At 42.1% G+C, this 23,687-nt stretch overlaps 1 protein-coding gene across 2 annotated transcripts in view; it reads right to left on the bottom strand.

Annotated features, from left to right (window-relative positions):
• Positions 1 to 442: 442 nt before the first annotated feature.
• The window catches only part of VGLL3 (vestigial like family member 3), a 71,134-nt gene continuing 47,889 nt past the window's right edge, over positions 443 to 23,687 (bottom strand). For both annotated transcript variants that reach the window (XM_085623017.1, XM_085623018.1), the window contains exon 4: positions 443 to 4,323. In XM_085623017.1, the coding sequence (XP_085479143.1) occupies positions 4,280 to 4,323 (44 nt within the window). In that variant the 3' untranslated portion in view covers positions 443 to 4,279. The remainder of the gene's footprint in view (positions 4,324 to 23,687) is intronic.

The following is a 23,687-nucleotide window of genomic DNA, read 5'->3' as shown; positions in this document are numbered from 1 at the left end:
GTTGCCTACATATCCCAATTCGTTGATTAGACCTTGAGTAATCCATACTCAGTCATGATGGGTGGCAAAATACCTTGGAAAGCAAACATTAGAAAAGCCAGTAGATCTGCCACTTGGATTCTCAATATTAAAATTAAAAATTGTCTGTCATGAAAACCCCCCACTAAACAATAAAACGATTGCTTTCTATATACAACGCATCTATGAGATAAAGAATGTAATATTATTCAGTGTAATTCCAGATGTAAAATAATCCCTCATGCATTGCAAGCACTCCATCGACAGTGGGAGGATACAATAAGTGGCCAATAGCAAGGGGGGAGAGAGAATCCTCCAAGGTGGAGCCAAACTTTACTTTATGTATATTTTAAAGAACTGATAGCAATACATTGTATAGACAGCTGTGCTGTCAAGCCAGACCTGAAAATAAGATGACACAATATTTCTTGTGATAACAACACAATATTTATTGTTGCAATATTGGACTCGAAGGCACCTTTAAGATTCATCGGAACAATTTAAACAGAAACATCTGAAAGGAGCAGGTCCTGGAAATATGGGCATTTTAGCATTAAGAAAGGCAGCTAAAAGGTGCAAACAATCATCATGTCACCATATATTTGAGATTTCCCAGCTGCAAATATTACAAACAACATAGAGAATGCAGCAATGGCTGGAAATAGTCAAATAAACTTTAGAGGCAGAGGCAGACCATGTCTAAAGTTCTCCTTTTGAACCTGCTCTTTTGCATAAATACTGTGGGGAAATGTCCTGTGTATTGGACCATTTCTATGAATCAGATGGGCTATTGGTCCAACTAGTGAAGGAATTGTAAAGAAGCGTTCTAGATTTGAAATGGTAATTGCACAAAAGTTATCCGCCTCAACCAATGGGCATCCAATTTCCCGCTCGCCCCTGAGCATGCGTGCCTGTGATGACTTTGCAGTCAAGGAGCCGGACATCCATCTCAATGCACTGAAGGATGTACAATGCCCCCATTGTGACTTCTGAGAATGTGAAGAGAACATATATTCTGTCCACAGTCAACCGATTGCATTGATGTCATTGCATGACTTCTCAGATCTGTAAAACATGGCAATACCATCAGTCTTAAACTTCAGCAGAGACCATTTTTTTCACAATGTGGAGAAGTTGGTATAAGAATAGGGGTGTATGTACTTTTTGAATACTCATATATTGTTTCATTTTCCTCTCAAAACAGTCTGTTTCTAGGTACTGAATGGTTTTTATCAAATGTATTCCTTACTGTTTCCTGGGTGTAATTTCTACTCTCTTTGTTTAACAGCGCATGATGTTCTTATCGTTTTTATAAGATCGGCGTTCATGACTTTTCTTTAAGTTTGGACATTGTGGAACTATGTCATCTCACCTTGCTAGTCTGGTATTGAATCCCATGATAACAATCTAGTGCTGTGAGCCTCTCGTTATGGTGGAGACCAAGAAAACCAAGAGAGGATCACAAAAGAAAACAATGCAGGTTTCTGAATCAGGCAAAAAACAAGTGCATCAAGATGGCTGCCTCTCTTGGCTTGTGTGCATGGCACTAGGGAAAGGACTGAAGAAGCTTCCCTGGAAACACTTTTTCTGTAGTCGATGCAGTTCCTTCCTGATTGTATGGTTTTGGTAACAATGCAAAAGAAGGTGATAATTGGTATTTTATTAATAGAGAACAGATGTAAATGAGTGCAGCAACATTTTGCTTTGGGGAGGTTTATTTTAAGTCAAGAGTAGGACTATATTATTGGAAAAGGAACAGTAGAGACTATTTATTCAGAAGTGCAATGCATTTGTGTAATAGTCGCAGTAAATGGACAATTCTGTAATTTTCATAGGCGTGTAGTACTGCTTTGTTTAAATAACATTTCTTAACATGTTGTCACTACAGGAGTAGCCAAACTTTCCTACATGACTCGTATTGCATCTAAACAACACCTAAGTGCATGATTAGGACTCAGCTCTCAGCCCCCCATCATTTTTGGGTGTTCCCTCCTAGTTGATATGCTTCTCTAGGGCAAGCAAAAATGTGAATTAATGGCAAAAAGGAGTCAAAAAGGCGCACTTAAATGAAAGTTTCAAAGTATATTTATTTCAATGGTCTTCTCGAAAAGTTAATAGACCACCAATATTATAGTGAACCATGCTTTGCGAGACACACTGCAAAAATACACTTTGAATGCTTGACTCAGTGCTCCACCAACCAAATTTTCAAATTCATATATGGCTGCTGTGTTTGCATAGGTGCTATTGCTACTCCTCAGTTATTAACTGACAATTTTCTCTATGGCAATTTGTATGGGACTATCATATTCAACTAGTGGAAAAGTACCACTTGTCTGAAGACCTGTTAAGTATATAATGGCTGAGTAAAGCACTCTCCCTCATAGATTTCGTACCTTTCATAGGCTGGATCTTAGACCTCCCTAAATTCCTGGCATCATTCACTTGGGTAAAATGTAGGATCAGGTCAATTTTAAATTATACTGTCGCAATTTGTGTAATTTTGGGAATTTTGCATTATGCTTGTTACAGGAAATTCCTGAAATTATGCAAGTATGCCAGTAATGGGATTACACTGCAGTTTGATAGCACAAGAGTCCAGGAAAAACGCGCTCAATCAGAACTCGAGTGGCTGTTGTTTGCGGCGATTGTGTATTTTTCACTTTTGTTTAGTGCAAACTATTCCCTTGTGTCAAAAATTGATGCCAGGATGTATTTCACACTAAAATATAGTGCAAAATGAAGGACTGTTATTTCACAAAATTTTCAGTCATTTTGAAAATGTTCCCAAAATTTTGCATAATGACACATAAAATTATGCGAATTTTGCACAACCCTTGTAAAGTGTGGCACTTCCATGCAGTGGAAGAACGAAATATATCGACAGAGGCAATACAGTCTGCAGAACTTTAGCAATCCAGATCCTGTAATTGCAGGACATTCTCTACATTTGAAGCTGTCCTTCTGGTTGATACTTTCATGATTCATATTACAAAGCAATAAAAATCACTCAGATTTTCAAAGGAAATAGACATTCTAAGGTGCATGCCAATGTGTTGTATCTGACCATTGCTATCGCACCAAAAGCTCAAACTGTAATACTCATAAGCATTGGAATGGTGTCACACCAATGAATTATAGAAAATATTCCACCAGCACCACATCTTTCAGATGAATATTGTTTCTGTCGACCAAAGTAAATCCCATGTTTTTTTAAGATGTAATATAACAATATGTGATGGTTTCATGTATATTTTGACACACTAACACAATATCAGGGTTCTAGAGAGATTTAAAAAAACAACTCTGTCTTCAGGTTTTTTGGTTTATCATCATGTTTCTAAAGCTTTCGCTGGGATTTAAATACACAGTCAACGCGTAGGTCTCCACTGCATATTTTGTGGTCAGGGCCTGTATGCTGCCAACATGTTCACTGCACAATGAAAAGATCCCTGAAGTAAGTGTAGAGATGCCAATATTTTCCTACACAGATTATGTGGGCCCTTCGATTTTCTTCAAAAGAAGAGATTATATAAAAACATCCACAGGTTGATTTATTAACAGAACACAAATATGCTGGTAGGCTGCAAAGTTTGGTTTTAGCTTACAAAAAGTATAAAACCTTCATTTCTAGGCAAAATAAAAATAAAATGGAACATATTTTCACCCTTTAAAAACATTTACGCACTTGAGGTAACAGGAAAAAGTAAAAAAATACAGAAAACTTCACGTGACCGATAACTAAAAAAAAAGCACTTCTTTATTTTTAAAAAAAATCATTTTTTTTCATAACCAGTGCTTGTCTGAGAGTAAGTTCTTTAAACAGAACTTTAGGATTTTACAAACGTTTAAAAAAAAAAAGAAAAAGATCCTTTTGAAAGCGGCCGCCACTGCTGAACTAAACTTTATGCATTTCTACAAAAGAAAAGATGCACAAAGGGTGGCAATACTTCATTGCAATTCCTTTTATGAAAGAAACAGAATGCGGGCCTTGGATCGCTCCAAAAACAGCTGTCAAGCTGAGGATAGTCAGAATGCACTGGTAAGGCAGGCTCAGGGGAGAAAAGGTAAGTTCCCTTCCATGTTCCACCGACCACAAATGGCTTCTTGAAGAAAGCATACAACGGTTTCAAAGCCTGGCAGATCCACCTCCATGCAATGGCACGGCCTTAATAGCAAGCGCAGGTCACGATCACTGCAACATCTCCAGTCTCGCCATGTTTATTATGTGTCAGACCACTTTGCAGGACATTCCCATGCTTCAAAACCAAGGGGAATCCTTGCTCTTGTCTTGCTGTTGTAGACCTAATAAAACATTAGAAACTTTTTTTAGTAAAAAATACAACACATACTGCATACACTATTTAACAAGACGCATCAAGACACACACACTGTATTTGATGTCTTATTATGGTTTTACATTTCTACTCAATTGTGACTTCACCATATTTTCTACCACTGTCCCTGATTAACGAAACACATTACTAGTTTAGTCTCAAGTGATGTTGTTGCTCTTACAGTATAGTTACAATGGAGTGGTGTGGAAAGGTCAAACTTCAAACACAACCCAGTGGTGGTAAATAGGGTGCAAGTTTCCTCAAGTCACTAAGTTGTATTTTCAGTAAATTGGTCAAACTCCTCACAGTGCTAATGTTTGTCTTTGTCTGAATGGCACTATAGAAATACAAGCATTGGACAAAGCCAATAGGTCTTGCTTAAGCAAGACCTATTTGCTCTGTCAATGATTTTAAGACATGTTGCACAGCAGTGTGTGCTGCTGTGCAACATGGCTTAAAGTCATGAAAAAAGTACTATGACGTGGCCATAAATCATACAGTTTTTTAAAAAAAGCCATATTGCACAGCAGCCCCCGCTGCTGTGCAATATGTTAAGAAAAAGCTGGGGAGGAAGCACCATGAGGGAGAGTGAGCAGCAATAACTGACAGTGGGAGGAGGGGGGTATAGGGAAAACAAAATGAAGGAGGCGGAGAGAGTACCAGATGAGGGCAAGGGCATTGGGGGGGGGGGAGAAGAAATAGTACCTCAATCATGTCAGGAGCAGTGGACAGGCAGTGATTAAAATGTTGAATCAATCTGTACTTGGTCCCTGCTCCACAGAAAGAACAGAAGTGATGCTTGGCCTGCACTTGCCAATTAGGAAGCTGCAAGGAAGAGTGACACTGAAGCCAAAAATGGTAAGCAATTGGCAGGCTCATAGCCCTTTTTGTAAACATTAGTGTCTTGTAAGCAAGAGCGCATGTAGCACATGTGCTGTCGCAGGCCTGACCTAACTAGACAAATAAATGAAAAAAACTATGCAGGGCCTGACTGGCCATTAACTCATCTGGCTAATGCACTTTCCTGTTCATTCAGGGCATCTTTATTACAGGTGCTTAAATATCTGTTGTAGTATCTACAGGTGTGATGGTTGCTGCCCATTTACAGGCACACCGCAGAAGACTGGGACATCATCTGAACTGCCAATTTTTCACAAATCTTGTCTGAAAATCTACTCCGAGCTCAACAAGTCTCTCGTCTCATATTGCCCTGGAAGATGAGCAAAGGGTGAGATATTATGCTTTTCTCACTAGGTTGGTGGGGACACACGGCAGACTCCTGAAATGCAGGGCAATCCTGCTAAAATCGAGAAAGTCATCCACACTAGCAGCATCCTCAGCAATAAAAGTCCTGGATATCGCACAGCGGGAAAATAATTTTATTAGGTACTCTCAGCCCAAATGGGAAAAAAGTATTCGCTCACAGTGAAAGGGGACGTGGACCCTCATTCCACTAGCCACATTAATCCCATAAATACTGCACATAGAAATGCTAATACAGCAGGATTTGTTTTTTTGCAAGCACAGTACTGGACCGCATTGCCGACTGGGATAAGGGACAACCCTGTAATACCATATTCTTCCCCTATCTTGACCAGTGAAACTAAGAATTTTAAAAGATTTGCCTGCCCAAATCTATTCAGAATTGGCATGGCAAAATTTGTCGAAATACGACTACAGGGTCTGTGCGATCAGTTTTTTCTATAACACATTTTTTTAGCTTTTTGTGCCAGACATTACAGTGGTTACAACTGTAAAGTATGAAAATACCAGTAGTCCAACATTCTCACCACATAGTAAAAAAATCACCTTTTTTCATATTTTCTTAGGTGGGAAACTCCATGAACCAGCTTACTTGCTCACTTTAGCTTGGGCGGCCTCCTAAGAAAGACTTTGGGCGCCTGCACTTATGTTTCCTTTCATTTTGTTATTTTTTTTAATAAATTGAGCACCGAGAAGTACTGCTGCTTGCTCTCTCTGCTGGTCCCATCCACATTTTCTTCACAAAATGTGAACTTGGTGTACAGGAGTGCAAGTATTTAAGGTAGATTTTACTCCGGAATAACCTCCCTGTCCATGTAGAGAAGAGTTTCTGGGAGCAAATGTTGCTTTTGTGAACCACTCCCTGTCTGGTTGCCTTACAAACTTTAACTCCTGCACCCTGCTCCACAGACCCCTCTCTTTTCCAGGCCTCTAAGTTGACAGGTTGACAGTTCAGTTTTGACCTCTCTGGGAGCCTCGTGGGGTCGGGGGCTGCAGAGCTGAGTGACTGAACGGAACAGTTGAGGGTGCCCCCTTCATACAGGATTTCAAGCGTCGTGAGATGTCAGAGCAAGGGCTGTGGGAGCTCAGGGCCCGGCTGCTGCGTTGTCCCAGAGAGCTGACATCTGCAACAGATGTTCTAGCTCCCTGAGCCAGTTGGAAGCGCCTGCGTCCCTCTCCCTTCCCCGTCTCACTTTCTTACACTTGTAATTGTGTCCGCAGTTACCACTGCGATCCCCATTGTTTTCTAAAATATTTTGACAGTCCTGAGGAAACCCATCATCGTGCCGTTCTCAACAGCTGTTTTTGCAATAATTAAGGAAGGAGCTGGAAGCTGCGTGGCTGTGCCGCAGAAACGCGAGGTTCAGCCGGAAGGACGTGGTGACACTGCGCACTAGTGAGGCCTACACACGTGTCTTGTCGGCCTCAACAAGGAGCATTGATACCCACGCCTGGACCTACTTTACACTTCTCACGACTATCACACCTAACATTTAAACATGTATTGTCACATGTAAGGCAGAACGTACCGATTATTATGCGGGTATTCCTAGTAGTGGTACTACTGCACTCCTGTTCTACAAGGCTTTGCTCTGTCCCACAACAGCAGAGAAAAATTAAATCTTTCTGAAAATAACACTTAATGGATAAAGGAAACCTTTCTGGCTAGAGCTTGGGCAGAGTGAGTTTTGTTGCCGCATTTTCAAGAGGGGGCCGCATAATTGCATGAGTTTGAACGTGCGCTGTTGAGCTGCGTATTTCACAGGAGAGAGATTTTAAAAAGCTGAGTCCCGCAGTACATTTAGGGTGAGTCTTTGTCAAATTACAAGACAATGGAAGCGAGCCTCTTTCACAGGTGCCTTGCACTGTGCACACAGCACACACTGAGATGAATGTGTAATGGGACATGTAGGAAGCACTGCATTAATGCCTAGGGACGACTATTTCGCTCAAAAATCAAAGTCCCCTCCTATGTTCATGATAATCAGCAGTGTAAGACCCACGTTCCTATGGGCCCCTGATCCTACTCAGGTTCAAGGACAAGGTTATATCTGAACCATGATTGTAACCTGTCAAAACTGAGCACACAGCGGGGGGAGGGGAGTTTGCAATCCTAGAAATTCCCAAGCATGCAAAGAGATGCATCCTGCTCTTACCACAGCAGATCTATTTTTTGTAACACCCTCACAACATGGGTGTCAAAGCTGGGGCTCAAGTGATGCAACAGACGGGTAACAGGCGGTCAAGTGGACTGGCAGGCCATCAGCCCTGCAACAAGGATAGGTGGCCCATCGCCTAGGCCTTCTGCCAGCTCTTACTCTGAGGGCTTCCGCTGCACTGGCGTCAGTCTGCCAGGGACAGTGCTTAATTTAAGCCGGTGGTTTCCAGGGCTCGGCACCGGCGCTTAATTGTCAGCTTCAGCTCTAGTGACAGTCCACCACATTGTGGCACTGACTGTGTAATTTTTAGATGAGCACAAGTGAGTTTAATAAGTCAACATACATTAAAAAAGAATAATACCTGCTGCTCACGCCATTAATGTACCTTTGCGTGGTCTGCAATAGTCTGAATTGTTTTACTGTTAGGAGTGCAATGGTTAGCATTTGTGTTGGTACTGGCATTGGCAACGCTGGCAAGGGCAGTGGGTGGTGCATGCTGCAGTGGGCATCCGAGAAGGGTCCTGGCACTTACTTATGTTTACAAATTGAGTACTGGGCAGGGACTATTATGGAGTCAGTCTAGAACCCGCCTGCCGCCTCACCTTCCTTGAAGAAAAGGCCTACTACACATCAGGTTACAGTGGCATGTAGGTGACCATGACATCACCACTAAGTGCCACCCCATACAACGTGCAAAGAAATGCCAGGACAAAACTCAAACCTGGTTACATGCAGCACAGACATGCATTTGAGCCAGTGACTGCCCAGTATGTTTTCGATTGAGCTGAGTGGACTTAGCTGCCGAGCAGTGTAAATGGTGCTCACGGAAGGGATAAAATAAGTTGGCAAAAGGATGGCACCCAAATGCACACATTTCGATTTGGCTGTAAACACTTCTTTACAGCTGAATGGCAGTGGCATAACAAACCTTGAGGGTGCCCCCCTGCAAAGTACATGGAGAGGCCCCCCCTAGACTCACTCAGGAGCTCTCAGGCCAGGGTACTGTGCTGAGGCCCCTCCCCCGCACTGTGTGGGCTAGGGGGAGCTTTGTTATGCCACTGCAGAATGGATTCTGAGTTCTGCGTGAACTTCTCAATTGAGAGTTCCTTTCCCCGCACACATTTTGCCAGGATAAATGTGGCTCAGTATGTGAGAAAAACTCGCAGCTGTGCGGGTGCAAACACCAGTTCCTGCTGTAGTTCCCCATTACTGAGTGAAAAATTCAGAAAGACAGTAATTCTTCCCCTCGGAAGTACTGTCCCCTGCAGTGTCAATGACTCTGGGTACAGGATTACTAATGCGGCTCTCTCTCATCCCTTGTAATGAGGGCTACAGTAGGAACAGTGCGAAGAAACAACACAACTATGAATGTATCCTTGTCTTTCTTAGTAGTAATATTGTACTACTGATTCACTCTGCTGTACTTCAAGAGTTTTAAATTGACACATTTGATGACATTGGACGATTTTTAAAAATGATTTTCCTTAAAGAGTAATCATCCTTCCACTTTAAAACAAAACACGTTTTTTTGAGACTTTGGGAAAATATACGCCTTTTCCAATTTTCACATTTGTGTAAGTTTGTAGAAAGTGCTTTCGGCAGGGCATGTGGAATGAAAGAGTCTGTTTCTATAAGTAATTTACCTACTCATGTACATTTTACAGCGTGTCTGATTGGCACAGGGAACTCAAAGAAATGTTTGAAAATTAATGAAAGTAAGTAAATGAAGCATATCTGAAGGTGTTAGTTATTGTGTCCACTTGGGCCTACGGCCCGCACGTGAAGGCATCAAAGTCCAGTCATTGGGCCCAGTAGATATTTATGGAAATGACTCTGAGATCCTTATATCTTGAAGTAACTCCTTGCTCATGAATGAGTATTGATTAAATGCGCCTGTTAGTTTTTAATTGAACATATTTACTCAACCCCAACCCTGAATGAAAAGTTATTAATAACTACTTATAATGAGTGGTGAAGAATGAGCGTCTGCATTAGCTCTTAGGGTGTTTCCTTGAGAGGCTGGAAGGACTTTGAAAGTGGATAGTCGACTGACAAGAAATATTCATCAACATTTAGACTGCAGGCTACCTTTCGGTTGGATAAAAAGTGAACTCATTGTCTTAATGTTATTGGAGCTATGGATGACGGCAAAGCACCATACAATCAAAAGCAGATGTCAAGATCAGGCCATAAGAAGCCTGGTGCTGACAGCTACACAGGGCGATTGGAGGCAACATGGAAGCAGGTTGACTTAAAGTGACTCGTACAGCCTAGACACCGCTTACATTATTTGAATTCACCTAAGGAGAAGTGCCAGTCAGGCGAAGCAGGACGATGATCACCCTTCAGAAACTACAAATTTAAGCTTCCACTCAAGTTGTTGTGGCCACTGGAGGTAGTTTCTGATACCCCTAGGCATGCCTGCATTTAAGAGACACAGCTTGTCATATTGTTAAACTTGAGGCTTGGGGTGACAAAGGCCAATATTATATGGAATTTAGGATTATGCTAATATAATGAAAGGATGAAGCTGACAAGATCTGGTAATAACTATAAGCCAAATCAACCATTCAGCAATGACCCATCACAATCAAATTAACACCCCTTTTAGAAAGTAGTGTAAGGAATCGCACCATTTTGTTTTTAGATACTGTTTGTACTCAGGGAGGAGGGAGTTGCCTCTAGTCCATAGTGCTTAATCAATTGTGAGGTTTGAATGGAGTCTTCCATAATCTTGAGTATAGGCAGATGACAAAGGCTACATTTTACTGACTTAATGTGCTGGGGAAAAGGTTAGGGTTCGGATAAAGAAAAAATCATGGAAAATGTTCATCTGTGTGGCAGTATTTTTAATCCAATAAAATATGAAAGATGATGCATTTACTTCACCAGAAAGTGAGATTGAATGGTGTCAGTTTTAAATAACTTTCTCCACTTTTTTAAATTTCCGTCATCAATAGGAGTTTAAGTTAGGATTGTTTGCTAAAAGTTTATAAACACAAACTATTTTATCTTCTAAAAAGGTGGGATTGGTTATTCAAAAAGTTAGACAAGTAATTTATAAGCTTGAAAAAGCAGACTGAGCTTTAAGCGTTTTAAAAATTTTGTCGTAAGTTGTTCAAATCTTTGTTAAAAATTAAAACAGGATTTAAAAATAATGGTAAGACGGTTTTCTAACAGTTTCCTACAATGTTCTAAATTTAGAAAGAAATGGGGATTGTTTAATAGCTAGTTTAATGACAAAAAGTGTGTAAGATTGTGAAAAAAAATTAAAGATATTTATAACATTTTAACAATCAAGTTCTCAGTTTTCAAAGCTAGAAAATGTAGGTAAGGTGGTTTTACCAATAATTCTCTGCATTTTTAAATCTCCTATTTAACGCTAATATTGTATTGCTTTGAGAGAAAACTACTACAGAAATTATTAATTCTTGTGTGTGGTGATGGACTATACCCACTTTTTAGGTCAAGCCTAGGGCAGCGCGCATGCGCTGCACTAGGAAAATGACTTCTTGGAATCGCTCTGGGCTTTTCACACGCTCGTGCATATGTTTTTTTTTGCTCGCACGCTATTGGCCTTTGCATGTGTCTTTCTAAAAAAGACAGCAAGCAATTGGGCAAAGGCGGGTGCATGTCCCCCCTTTGTATCTGCCCACGGCCCACGGCCTACGGCTTGCGAGAGCGAGCATCAGCGCCATCTGTTTCCAATTATTGCGCCCGCATCTTGTGTTTGTGTTAATTACAAACAGATGGCGGTCGCGCTGGCCCTGTTTCTTTTTCTCCTTTGTTATTTCTGCTTTTCTGTGCTTGTTTATCTGCTTGTTTAGCATGTTTTGTTCCCACACTGATTTCTCAGCCCTCGTGGGGTTCTGTCCCTTCTCCTGGTCGTTGCCCCCAGAGAAGGACCGATGCTCAGCCCTGGTTCGGGCGCTCTCTCGCCTGGTGATCCGCCATAAAGCACTTGCGGGCTGCGGGATGGCCCCAGCTGGGATCCTGTTAATTAAGACACAGCAGGTGAGGCCACGCTCCTTCGGGGCTGTAATTTCATCCCCCAGGCCCGTGTGATGTCAGGGGCAGCGCCGTGGGGAAGAAGAGAAGCGCTGATAAGGAATGAGCTGTCATAGCTCAGTCTGGGGCTGCGGAGATCCGCCGCAGTGTGGTCCGCTCTGGGTTAGACTGAGGACTCGCTCACATACGACATCTTAATCACTGGGCGAGAGCCGTTCCTCACGCTGGGGCGCCCTCAGTCCCTGCTCTCCATCCCTGACTTGTACTGCCAAAAGCTCACTCTCTGAACTTCTCATCATTGGGCAGGAGCCTTCTCTAAACCTGGGGCTGCTAATATCTGCTGCAAGGAGACCTCAGTCTTTGTCTGCTTCACTTATACTGCCAGGAACTCACCCCTACTCTTAAAAAAGTCATCATTGGACAGGAACCTTTCCTCACGCTGGGACTGATGAGATTGGCTGCACGGAGACCTCAGTCTCTGCTACACACCCCTCACTTACACTACCAGGAGGAACTCACTCACTTTGAGAAATCCTCAGCAGTGGGCAGCAGAATCCTCTATCCCGGTGCTTAAGAAGCACGCCACAGGGACACCTCAGTCCTTCCCTCACTTATGCAGACAAAGAGTCCCTCACTCCCTGAAATCTTTACCTCTGACAAGAAGCCTCCCCCTATCATGGAGCTGGTGGGGTGAGGGTCACACCAAAATGGCCTCAGATCCTGCTTCCCAACCTCTTACACATGCAGGGGGGCCTCATTCCCTGTGAAATCCCTCCCATGGACGTGCAGAAGGCTTCCCACGTCACGAGGCTGATGTGAGGTCTCACACCCCGCACTTCATAACTCTCCGATACCACACAGAGCTGCCACACTTCCCATGAGCCTCACACATCAATGGGGGATCTCACGTCCTCTTCTCATCCACATCTCACTCTGCAAAAGTCTCACTTTCTCTCAAACCACTGATCTCACTACAAACATTAACGGCCAGCCCCCCTCCCCCACCCGCATACACTGCACACACACCTGCTCTCGTGCTCCCTTCATCGCTGGCCTCTCACACATCAATGGAGGCTCATCAGCACCCTCTCAATCATTCTCTCCCACTACAAGGGATACCGCTCAGTCACCATGCCTCAGTGGCCTCACTCCTGACTGAAGTCCCCCTAGTGGCCCCCCTTAATTCCTCTCCTGTTCCATGTCTACGTGTCACACATCGAGTTTCATAAACATCTAGGGTTTTACAGTCACCAACACATCACAGCTAGGCCCACACTGATGGAGTCTCACCACTTCTTCCCAAGGACTCTCGCATCACCTTCTTCTGACCGTACAAAGGAGAGGGCCAGCTTCATCCACCCTGCACGTTACTCGGACAAGTGTAAACTCCTCACTCACTCTCACATCACTTGCTGGTGCACTTCATCGAAGACTCAAAGTTTCAACCCTTAACTGTAGTATGCCTCTTCCGATGGCGTCCTCCTTCCCCGCTCGCAAGTGCACTCTTCTGCGCACCCATAATGGTCACTTGTTGGCCGCTATTGGACAGGTAGACCACGTCTAGCTGCATAATGCTCGTTCTTATGAGTTTCTCCTCTGCTGCTCCTACGTGGGCTTGATAGGCATACATACTACGAGTAATGCAGGAGCTCATCTTCTTGAAGATGGCACTCTTTAGGCCCTTAGTCAATGCGGGACGATGCTCACCATTCCAAAGTTGGGGGGTACCCACATGCAAGACTAGTCTATTAAGAGCTACATGCTTATGGCAACACAGCGTTAGCAACAACTTTGAGCATTCATTGGCCAGACAGCACTGACACATTCACAATCCATCCATCTATCATTCCATCCATCCTGCCATCTGTTCTTAGCTAATGCTTAAGTATTGTAAAAACACAATAACAGCACAACTCTGGTCCTCATGCATAACATGCAAACACTGCATAGGCAAGACGACAGCCCCACACATCCATGGCTCCCCATGGAGCGACGTGCTACCCATCTGCAAGTCAGGAGCATAAAGCATCCCAGAAAGGCACCTTCAATGCAGTGCAAAGTCCATACCCGCTGTGCACAGCACTAACCTCCCTCTCATGTACCTTTTCATGCTATTGCACATGTAGCCCACCCTGAACATCTTTCTGAAATGCGTGAAACCCCATCACATAATTCCAATTCCCAGCTCAGATCTCTGTCAGAATTATACAAAAGAGCCACGGATATTAGAAAATACACCATTTCACAGGGCTGACTGAGTTTTCAAGCAACAAAACATGTATGCCGCACGCTCTGTAGCATTATCCTCTCACATGTTAACATACATAGAAAAAAGGTCTCGCCTTTGGGACCTTATAAGTATTTAGTTATGCAGCACAATATCCTTGGTACAACAACATCAACTGTTGCATGGGTAAACACGTCTAAGGTCCCAAAGGCGAGACCTATTGGCTATGCCAATGCTTGTTTCAGATGTGGTTAGTGCCATAAGTGTAAGAAACTTCTTTTGTTCAAGAGATTTGCTAAATGACTGATATTTAGAATCTGACTATACCTCTGGAAATGAGTACATGTGGTAAGTAGTCAGTATCGCGAGCCTGTTCCCTCGATACAAAAAGAAGAGTTTATACCATAGTACAAGCATAGTTTTTATGCCTAGCTTAATCTAAGATGTAGTATATAGTCTAATAACCATGCCTAACTATTTATGTAAAATGTATTTGCGACACGTTTCCCAGCAACATGGTTATACTGTCTTCTTCAACCCCACTAAAAACCCAGCTCAAGCGCGTGCACAGCAATCCTACAGAGAATAATGGTCAGTAGTATGTGTGAACTGGACATGTGTTGGATGTAACATTGAGAAGAAATTGCTAGGAAGGCCATCAACGAATGCTTTAAATTATCTGAGCAATGGGTGGGCACACAATTGTGCACATTTCCTTCACCTCTCTAGCGTTTTACTCTTCACCTGTCATCAGTGGGATTAAACTGTAGAGCTGGCCCAGCTTTCTTGTTGTAAGAGACAACCAGTTCTCTAAACAATATATTTTTCCGATGTCCCCACACTCTCTTCCACTGCGTGAAGTCTTAGGAATCTGATAGCTGACTACAGTCACTTCCAAGTGTGTATAATCTGAGAGAGGTCAGCTGATATTGTTGTCTGACGAGACACCACGTGTAGTGGACAAGGTTGTGGTTCAATTTAAGAAAATGACTGGTGGTGGTACAACAAATATCATCATTACATTGAGGATGGAGCACTGAAAGGAAGACCCGCATCAACCATTGAAGGGGCAGTCAAGTTGGTTTCTTTCACAATCAAACATGTTTAAGAAGCCGCTGTGAAGAATAGCATCAGATATTCCCTTGCTACACTAGAGCACCTCACGTTGGTTTCTATAGAAAGTTAGAAACAACACAGTGCCCTGTATCCAACAAAAAAGCTGGAAACTTGAAGTACCTCAACTCTGGGGATTAAGACAGAAACATTTGTGTTGGCTCATTTCACACTACCCAGTTATTCTGCCACCATTAATTACACTTCTACATAAGGACAAGGGATGTGCAAATGTTATTCCTAGAGCAAAGTCAATCTCATACCCCAGTTACTTGCCTCCCTGTGGTTTGTGTAGTTTCCCACTTTGACTGCATCTACAACCTGGAGTATATTTTTTGCTGCAAACTGGTAATATTTTCTCTTGACTGCTACTCAGTACTGAAACTGGATGTGCTGCTGTCTTGTAAGTTAACTTTAAAACTGTTTCTCTCAGTACTTCAAAACTGGCTAGATATTTACAATCTTCATTGTTTTCTAGCTACTCAAAAACACCTGCAAATCCTGGTTTTAACATGAAAAGAAACATTCAGAAAAGTTGCAACCACCAGATAGTAATCCTAGTAGTTGTGAGCATTTTAGGAAATATGTGAAAGAGAAACTGCAACTCCGAACACCCCAATAAGAATTCTCCCCCCACCCTCACACCCCGTGTAAACAGAATAGTGAATCCGTGGACTACACTGCAGGTGACACACTTTACTATCCCAGACTATTACAGAAAAAAGGCCTGCAACTAACATCTGCGAATTGAGCAATCCATGTGGTTTTTCCTTTGTAAAAATATCTCTGCTATTGTTGTGTGACTCAGTTTTTCCACATTTGCAGAATCTTGCCATTCTAAGAAATGCCAGTTCTGCAACTTATTACCGCAGTAGTGGTCAGCTGTTCTGGGGTAATGGGAAATGAGCATGCTGGGGTCCTGGTAGGATACAGAGCCGGCACGCGAACTGATTTTTCCATTGGAACATTTGGGAGCAGATGGAAGCAGTGTGCTGCATGCTGCAAATATGTGATCCTTTGCTCGGAGTAAGTTTCAGAATTCCCTCTGCGCCAGTCAATGTGCAATGAAAGTGCATTTACTTCTCCAAAGGTTGACATGTACTGTCTTTCAGATATTCACCCACATGTTAAATAGGCAAGTTGGAAAACACTATTTTATGCCAGAAGATGCTATCAGATTAATTTCACTATTGCAAATGCAGAATCACATTTGCAAAGTCTCCTGATTTTTCAAAAATGTGAATTAGGAGTTTGTCCACCAAATTACAATTTCAAATCCCCTTTTTTCACAAAATGGTCAATTAAAGAAACTGGTTTTGTTTTCTCCACAGAGTACTTTATTTTTGTCATGAATGCATTGTTTTTTGATGGTTTTTTGTTGTTGCAGAAATGGGTGTTTTGTCACAATTTGCTGATTTCAATTTTGGATTCCAACTCTGCTTCATTCACATTCCAGTAAACTTCCCCATTTCTGCTCTGTCTAGCAGTGTACTGCCTATACCAAAAACAATGTAAGATATTCTATTTAGCACATGCTGTGCTCAGCTTCACCAAAGATTGATAGTTTGCCCAGTATTAGAGAAGAAAGGATCATGAAAAAAATCTGCTTCAGTGGGTTGCACGGCTGGTGGTACTTGAGCTAACGGTTGTGTATAACTGTAACCACAATGATGGCTTGCATTACTAGAGATATAGTTTCACCTATTTCGGAAATAAACTTGTTAGTTTATAAAATCCTCCCCTCTAACTACGATCAACTTTTCACCCAAATCCTCCCTTCTACCTATGAACTCCTTTTCATCCATGGTACTGCACTGATACAATTAAAATTTATGAACCACTGAGATAAATTTGGCATGTATTAAACCGTGTACTAAAGCTGTTGAATATTCTGCCACCTAAGTGCTATAAGCCAAGTCGGTAAAATGGTAAAGTGCTTTTCAGGGTCGGACTGGCCTTTAGGGAAATCGGGCCGTGGCAGAAGATCTGGTCTGAAGGTCAGTCTGTGTCCTGTGTTTATCTCTTTGTGGGTCTGTTTAATGGTCTGGAGGGCTGGTTTTTACCGTTGATTTTCCTGATATTACCACAAACATTGCCTGCAGCAAGCACAAATGCATTAAGTCTCCCATACCTTTCAGAACACCTATACAGCGAGTCTGTACAAGTTGATAATTGCCCCAATTTGGGGCTGACTCTTCCCCCTCCTCCTCCCCTTTACTCATCTCAAATCTCCTCCTACTGCTATGAACTCCCCCCCAAAAAAACTTTCTAGACCCTTCCCTCTTCTATCCCTTGACTATTCCTTTTCAATCCAGTTAACAGACTAACATGTCCGTCACTCAAATTAATTTCATAATTTCCTATACTAATTCCCCACTAATCCTGTTTGGGTTCTGAAGTAGCATGCTACCGACCGAAAAGCACCTCAGCATCTCATCAGGGGTAGCAACAGCTTTATAAATGCAAACCCTTCACTCTTCTATCCCTCCACTATCCTTTTTTTTCAATACAAATAACAAACTCACATGTCCACTGCTCAAACTAATTTCATATTCCAATATCCTAATTCCCCACTAATCCTGTTTGGGATCCGGAGTAGCGTGCTACCTGCTAAAAAGTGGTTCATCACCTGATATGGGGTAGCAAGCGCTATATAAATGCAAACCCTTCCCTCTTCGAGTCATCCACTATCCTTTTTCGATCCAAATAACAGACTAACATGTCCACTGCTCAAATTAATTTCATATTTCCCTATACTAATTGATCACTAATCCTTTTTGAGTTCCGGAGCAGCGTGCTACTTGCCGAACAGCGCTTCAACACCTCATCAGGGTTTGGAGGTAGTAGAGACAGGGCAGATGTTTTCATATTTTTAACACCTGGAACATGGTATTCATTGTACTGCTGGAGAAGAATGACTCAAGACGCAAGCAAGAGTTTGAGCAGGACGAGATTGCTGGAAAGGAGATGGGAGCAGCAATAGCTGAGAAATAAGATTTCAGTTTTTCAATCCAAACAGACTAACACGTCCACCGCTCAAATTTATTTAATTTCTCACTATACTAATTCACCACTACTCCTTTTTGGGTTCCGGAGTAGCATGCTACTCACCAAAAAAGAGCTTCGCCGCCTTGTCAGGGGTAGTAAGTGCTATATAAATGCAATTACAATTACAATATAAATGCAATTACAATTCACTTTGGTCCTGGAGCCTATTTTATGTTTCAGTTCAACCCTGGTGGACCGACGAGGGACAAAGCATACATTATGTATCTACAGTGACGGCTTAACTGTTGAGTGACCTAAATTAACAATTGCAAATCATGAACGGCTTGCCAGCATACCATGACTACATACAAAGTAAGGTTCACCAAGCACATTCGATTCATCATTCAATGTTTCATTTGAAGAAATACATTTGTACAATACGCAGCAGTAAACCAACATGCAGTGCAAACATGTCCAAGTGATATCCAGAGATGTACTTGCACTTGCTTATTGCTATGGTCCCATTGTATCTTCTGGTCACATAATTAACCTGGAAGTAGCCATGTTTATTAAAAATGGCTACATATGTAGAGGACACCACAAATTGAATAGTTGCAGGGGCTTAAATAACAGATGTTATTAATACCCTATGCTTCTTTCATTACCAAAGGGAAATGAAACAGTGATTTAGCTCTGCTAATACTAGCATGCAACATTTCCTTTTATTTTTTATATATGTTTTAGGACTTGCTATTAAAACATGGAGGAGATCCAATAAACTATAAGAAGTAAAACCTATGCTAGTTGATATCGTCAAATCTGTTGTGAGTCATAAAAACTTATCACGCTTGGTTTATATTTATGTTGCTTCTGCTGAATCTTCAACTCTTTGCATCGCCGGACCTACTCTGGATTTATTCTTTTCTGGCATTTCCTACTGCTTTTTTTCCTATCTTACACCCCAGCCCGTTTACCTTTACTTGGGTCTCATGGCTCTGTCACGGGTCTGTTTAATTTCTCTCTTTAAACTGCCTCCTTTGATGATATTACCTAATTATTTGGGTTCTCCAACCACCTTTAAATGGATGATATTCACATATTTTTCTCATTTACAACCTTCAACCCCACCATCAAATGTGTATCTTTAACAGTCTTCTGTCAGTGGATCTCTTTAGTCCATCATGCAAATTTCCTCAAAACTGAAGTCTTTTTTCCCAACTACTGCTCCTCCCATCTCCTTCCCAGAAATCATGTCCTTCTCAAACTCTTGCTTGCGTCTTGAGTCATTCTTCTCCAGCAGTACAATGAATATCATGTTCCAGGTGTTAAAAATATGAAAACATCTGCCCTGTCTCTGCTACCTCCACATTACTAAAGCCTCAATCAATACATGCAGGATTTGTAAATTAATCACTACACAGACGTTTAGTTGTTCTTCAGCTTTACCCCCACCTCATTATTAAAGAAAGTTATAAATGTAGCCCTCACCACCCTATTTAATTTCCCAAGGCACAAGCAGTCTTCTTCTTACTGTTGACAGTTTGGCTGGACATCTATCTAAATATATTGCTCTCTTTAAGCTTCTGCCCCTAGGCTTCAAGGAGCTCATAGGAACCTCTCCCAGACACCTCTTCCACACACCCAGCTGATATGTCTTTATAATAAAGCCAATCTACCCATCCTTGCTGTCCCCAAGCCTCCAAGTGCTACATCAAGAATCCGGTCCTTCAAAATCCTGGAACACTTCATCAGGAGCCTAGTTCCAACTTACCTGCATTTAGTTTTTTGCTAGTTTTATTTTAAAAGTAACTCCCCTTGTATATGGAGTGAAATTTTACTCATTGATCATGCTACTTCAAATATTCTATTTGTTTATTTATGTATTTTAGAGTTTTATATAGCGCGAACAAGACCATTTTGGGTGAAAGAGCGTTTTGCAAGAATAGTAATGGCAGGTATGCTACAAAAGTATAGGCAGTATACAAAAGCACAGTATAAGTCACCTAAGCAAATGGTGAGAAAACAAAACACAGGCAGATATTGGCATGGGCAGACCCCTACAGGAGATAGAACAGTGTATAGATGGCTGGGGAGCACAGGAGAAACAACATGGATTACGGTGGTGGGGATAAGGGTGCTGCAAAAAGCTGCAACACACAAGCAGGAAAGAGTCATTCATGAGGAGAGAGAGAGGATTGTTCTCAGTGTGAGAGGAATTTGCTCGCTAGTAGAGTTTTTGCTTCTTCCCTGAAGGTGGAAAGGGGTTGCACCTGTTCTCGGAGGGAGAGAGTTCCAGATTTTGGGGGCAATTCCTTTGTTATAGGCTTACTTTTAGTTAATTTTTGTGGTTTAAGAAGGGAGCGTGTGCTTCTGGAATGTCTTTTTCCACCTGAGAGGGTCAGTGTCTGGGCCTGGTAAGAGGTGGTATTGTGGAGCAGAGATTTTATGAGTCAGACATGCCATTTTGAGATGGATCCTGGCCCATATAGGGTAGTTATTTCACTGACTGGAGGTCAGGGGTGATATGATCACTTTTTCTGATCCAGTGATGAGGTCTGCCAAGGGGAGGAAAGGTTTTACTTTCCTTGGTGCTTGCAGTTGAAGGTTGGATCCTCTGATGTGCTTTTGCATGGAAAGGGCATTGTCCAAGGTAATACCTAAGGATTTTGCAAAGTCAGTGACGAATGGGGTACAGTTCAAGGCAGTGGGATGTGAGAGGCAGTCTTTGATACTAGGGGCAATGGTGGGCAGTGAAATCAATAGGAATTCTATTTTGAGGACATTGAGTTTGAGGTGGTAAAGAGTCAACCAATGTTGTGTTTTTATCAAGATGTTGAGGATATTGATGGTGTCTGGTGAGGCAATTTTCATGTATAGCTGGGTGTCATCCACATACATGTGGTAGGAGATATGTCAAAGTTTGAGGATTTCGGTTAGGTTCTCCATGTATAGAAACAATGTCGGGAACAGAATAGAACCTTGGGGTACACCCAGGGACACTGGCCACTGATCGTCAAAGAGCTTGGTCGATTAGAAAACACTGAGATCTATTGTGAAGGGAAGAGGAGAACCATTTTAGCACAGAATCAAAGAGGCCCATCCTGTGATCGAAAAGGTTCAACTGGGTATCATGACTGACCATGTAAAACTCTCATGACAGGTCAAGTAAGATTAGTAAGCAAGATTTGTTCTAGTCGAGTGGGTGTAGGGCATCACCAACAATGTGGATCAGGGCCATTACGGTGCTATGACTCGGTCGGAAGCCAGATTGACATTGGTTGAGGAGTTGGGCCTAAACTGGACACTTCTGCTAGTCTCTCTCTTAAGCAGCAACATTAGACATCTCTTGACCTAATTTGCAGTATGATGCAACCATAAAACTGAAAATAGGGTTGGTTTCCAAAACAGGTGAAACTCCCATATTTATATCTAGTCTGTGCTTTTCTAGCCACTATAACATCCAAAATCAACTGATTAAGAAGTGGTGTAGAAGCCTAAGGCACTCGTTAAAAAAAGTCACCTGGTTAATTCCAGTACCAGTTTTGTAGCAACTACTGCATCTCCCACAGTTTTTCTCGGGCCAAGCCTAAGGAATACATGCTCATTACATTTCTGGCATGTGGATTTGGTGAAAAGAGCATTATTTTGCAAGTCATTCAAAATTATCAGTCCTGATACTTGAATTAAAGATAAATATCACACCCAGTACATTCTTAACCCAGGGCTATCGAATTTCACCTGGTGAGATATTTAGCGCAACTTCCTGTGGGTCACTGGAAATAAAATCCTATAGTGTTTACCAGCATTGATCTAATAGTCAAATTGAAAACATGTTTTTTATTGCACTTTCTACTGCAATTTTGCCATCTCAAAGGGATGGGAACATCATATTGAAAGTATCCAATTTAATGAACTTCACTTATGAATTTAAGAGGAATGACAGACTTCGGTGGTTTTGCTGGGATTCGAACTTGCCACCTGCATGTGACCCCAGTAGTCCGCACAAAGCACTTATCATTCTCAGTAACATTACCACCAAACTATCTATTTCGAACATATCTTAGATATAACCTTTACCCATCATTATTTATTGAAAGAGTATAGAATAGGGGATCCTAAAATGCGGAGAAGATTTGGTTTAATGGCCAGAGCTGCCGACTTTAGAACTAGGGAACTAGGTTCGGCTCTTGGCATTGGCTCAAAATCATGTGATTTTCGGCAAATGTTAAAGGTGATGAAAATTATAGAGCGCACTGTTACACTGGGGTGTCCTGGCGCTAGCTCCCTGATCTGGGCCTACTAGGTGCCTAGTAAAAACCGTGGTGCCTAATTACAGAAAAACCTGGTTTGTAAAGCCTTTCTGAAGGCCAGCCAGTTTGGGGCAGCATGGATTGTCATAAGTAGTTCATTCCATGGTGTAATCATGCCTGTGAAGAAGCTTCTGCATCACCATGTCATATTTTTACACCTAGATACCAACAAAGATTTGACACTAGCTGATCTGAATGTCCTATTGGGTACATAGCATTTGAACTCCTGAGTAAAGTAAGAAGGTCCTATGTTATGAAGTGCCTTTTACGCAATGCGGAGTGATTTAAATTTTACCCTATCCCTCACTGGCAGCCGTGGAGTTTTTGAATGACATTTCCCACAGAACCAAATTTGGGCATGCAAGACAGAAGTCTTGCAGCAGCATTTTTCAGCACCTGTAGCATCTTCAGGTGTTGTTGCTGTAAATTCATGTATCGACTGTTGCAATAATCTAACCTGCCCAAAATCAAGGCCGATATTACAGTTCTTTGAGAGTTTGGGAGAATTAAATCTAGAATCCTTTTAATCTTTCTAAGAATGAAGAAGGTTGATGAAGTTAAGGCGTTCACCTGACTGGCAAAGGAGAGCTTATTATCTACAATCAATCCCCCATTTTTGGCTTTATCGTCTACCCTAGGTAGGCAACCCAACTCCTCCGGCCACCAACTCGGAAACCAGAAGGAGGGGTTATTTCCAAATAGTACTACCTCCATTTTATTTGAGTTAAGTTTTAGGTAGTTACTACTCATCCATGTGCCAACAGCTAACATGCAATCATGACATTTTTTGCCAATGGTACTATACTGTTTTATGGTTGCAACGACGATCTGAGTATCGTCGGCATACGAGGGCAGAGCAAAACCGAAGAATTTGAGGCTTGGCGCCAGGGCTGCTACATATACATTGAAAAGGGTAGGACTAATGGAACAAGCCCTGGGGCACTCCACACGGAAGTTTAAAGGGTTCAGACTTAAAATGAATCTTAGGCTACAAATTGCTTTCTATCTGCTAGGAAAGATCTCAAGAAATTAAGGGCTGACCCCAGGACACCTGCAGTTGCTAGCCGCTTCACCAAAATGTTGTGGTAGACGGTATCAAGGGCCGTTGAGAGATCCAACAGGATCAGTGCGGCCTTACCTCAGTGGCTAGCACCACTGATTTCTTCCACAGATTTAATCAGCGCTGATTCTGTGCTATGACAGCCTCTAAATCCGTATTGTGTGTCATCCAGCAAGCTATGCTCAGTGATGAAAGCGGAGGGTT

Source organism: Triturus cristatus, chromosome 8 (assembly GCF_964204655.1).
Source record: "Triturus cristatus chromosome 8, aTriCri1.1, whole genome shotgun sequence".
Classification (NCBI taxonomy): domain Eukaryota; kingdom Metazoa; phylum Chordata; class Amphibia; order Caudata; family Salamandridae; genus Triturus; species Triturus cristatus.
Note: the sequence above shows the minus strand (reverse complement) of the source record. Positions and strands in the feature narration are given on the sequence as shown.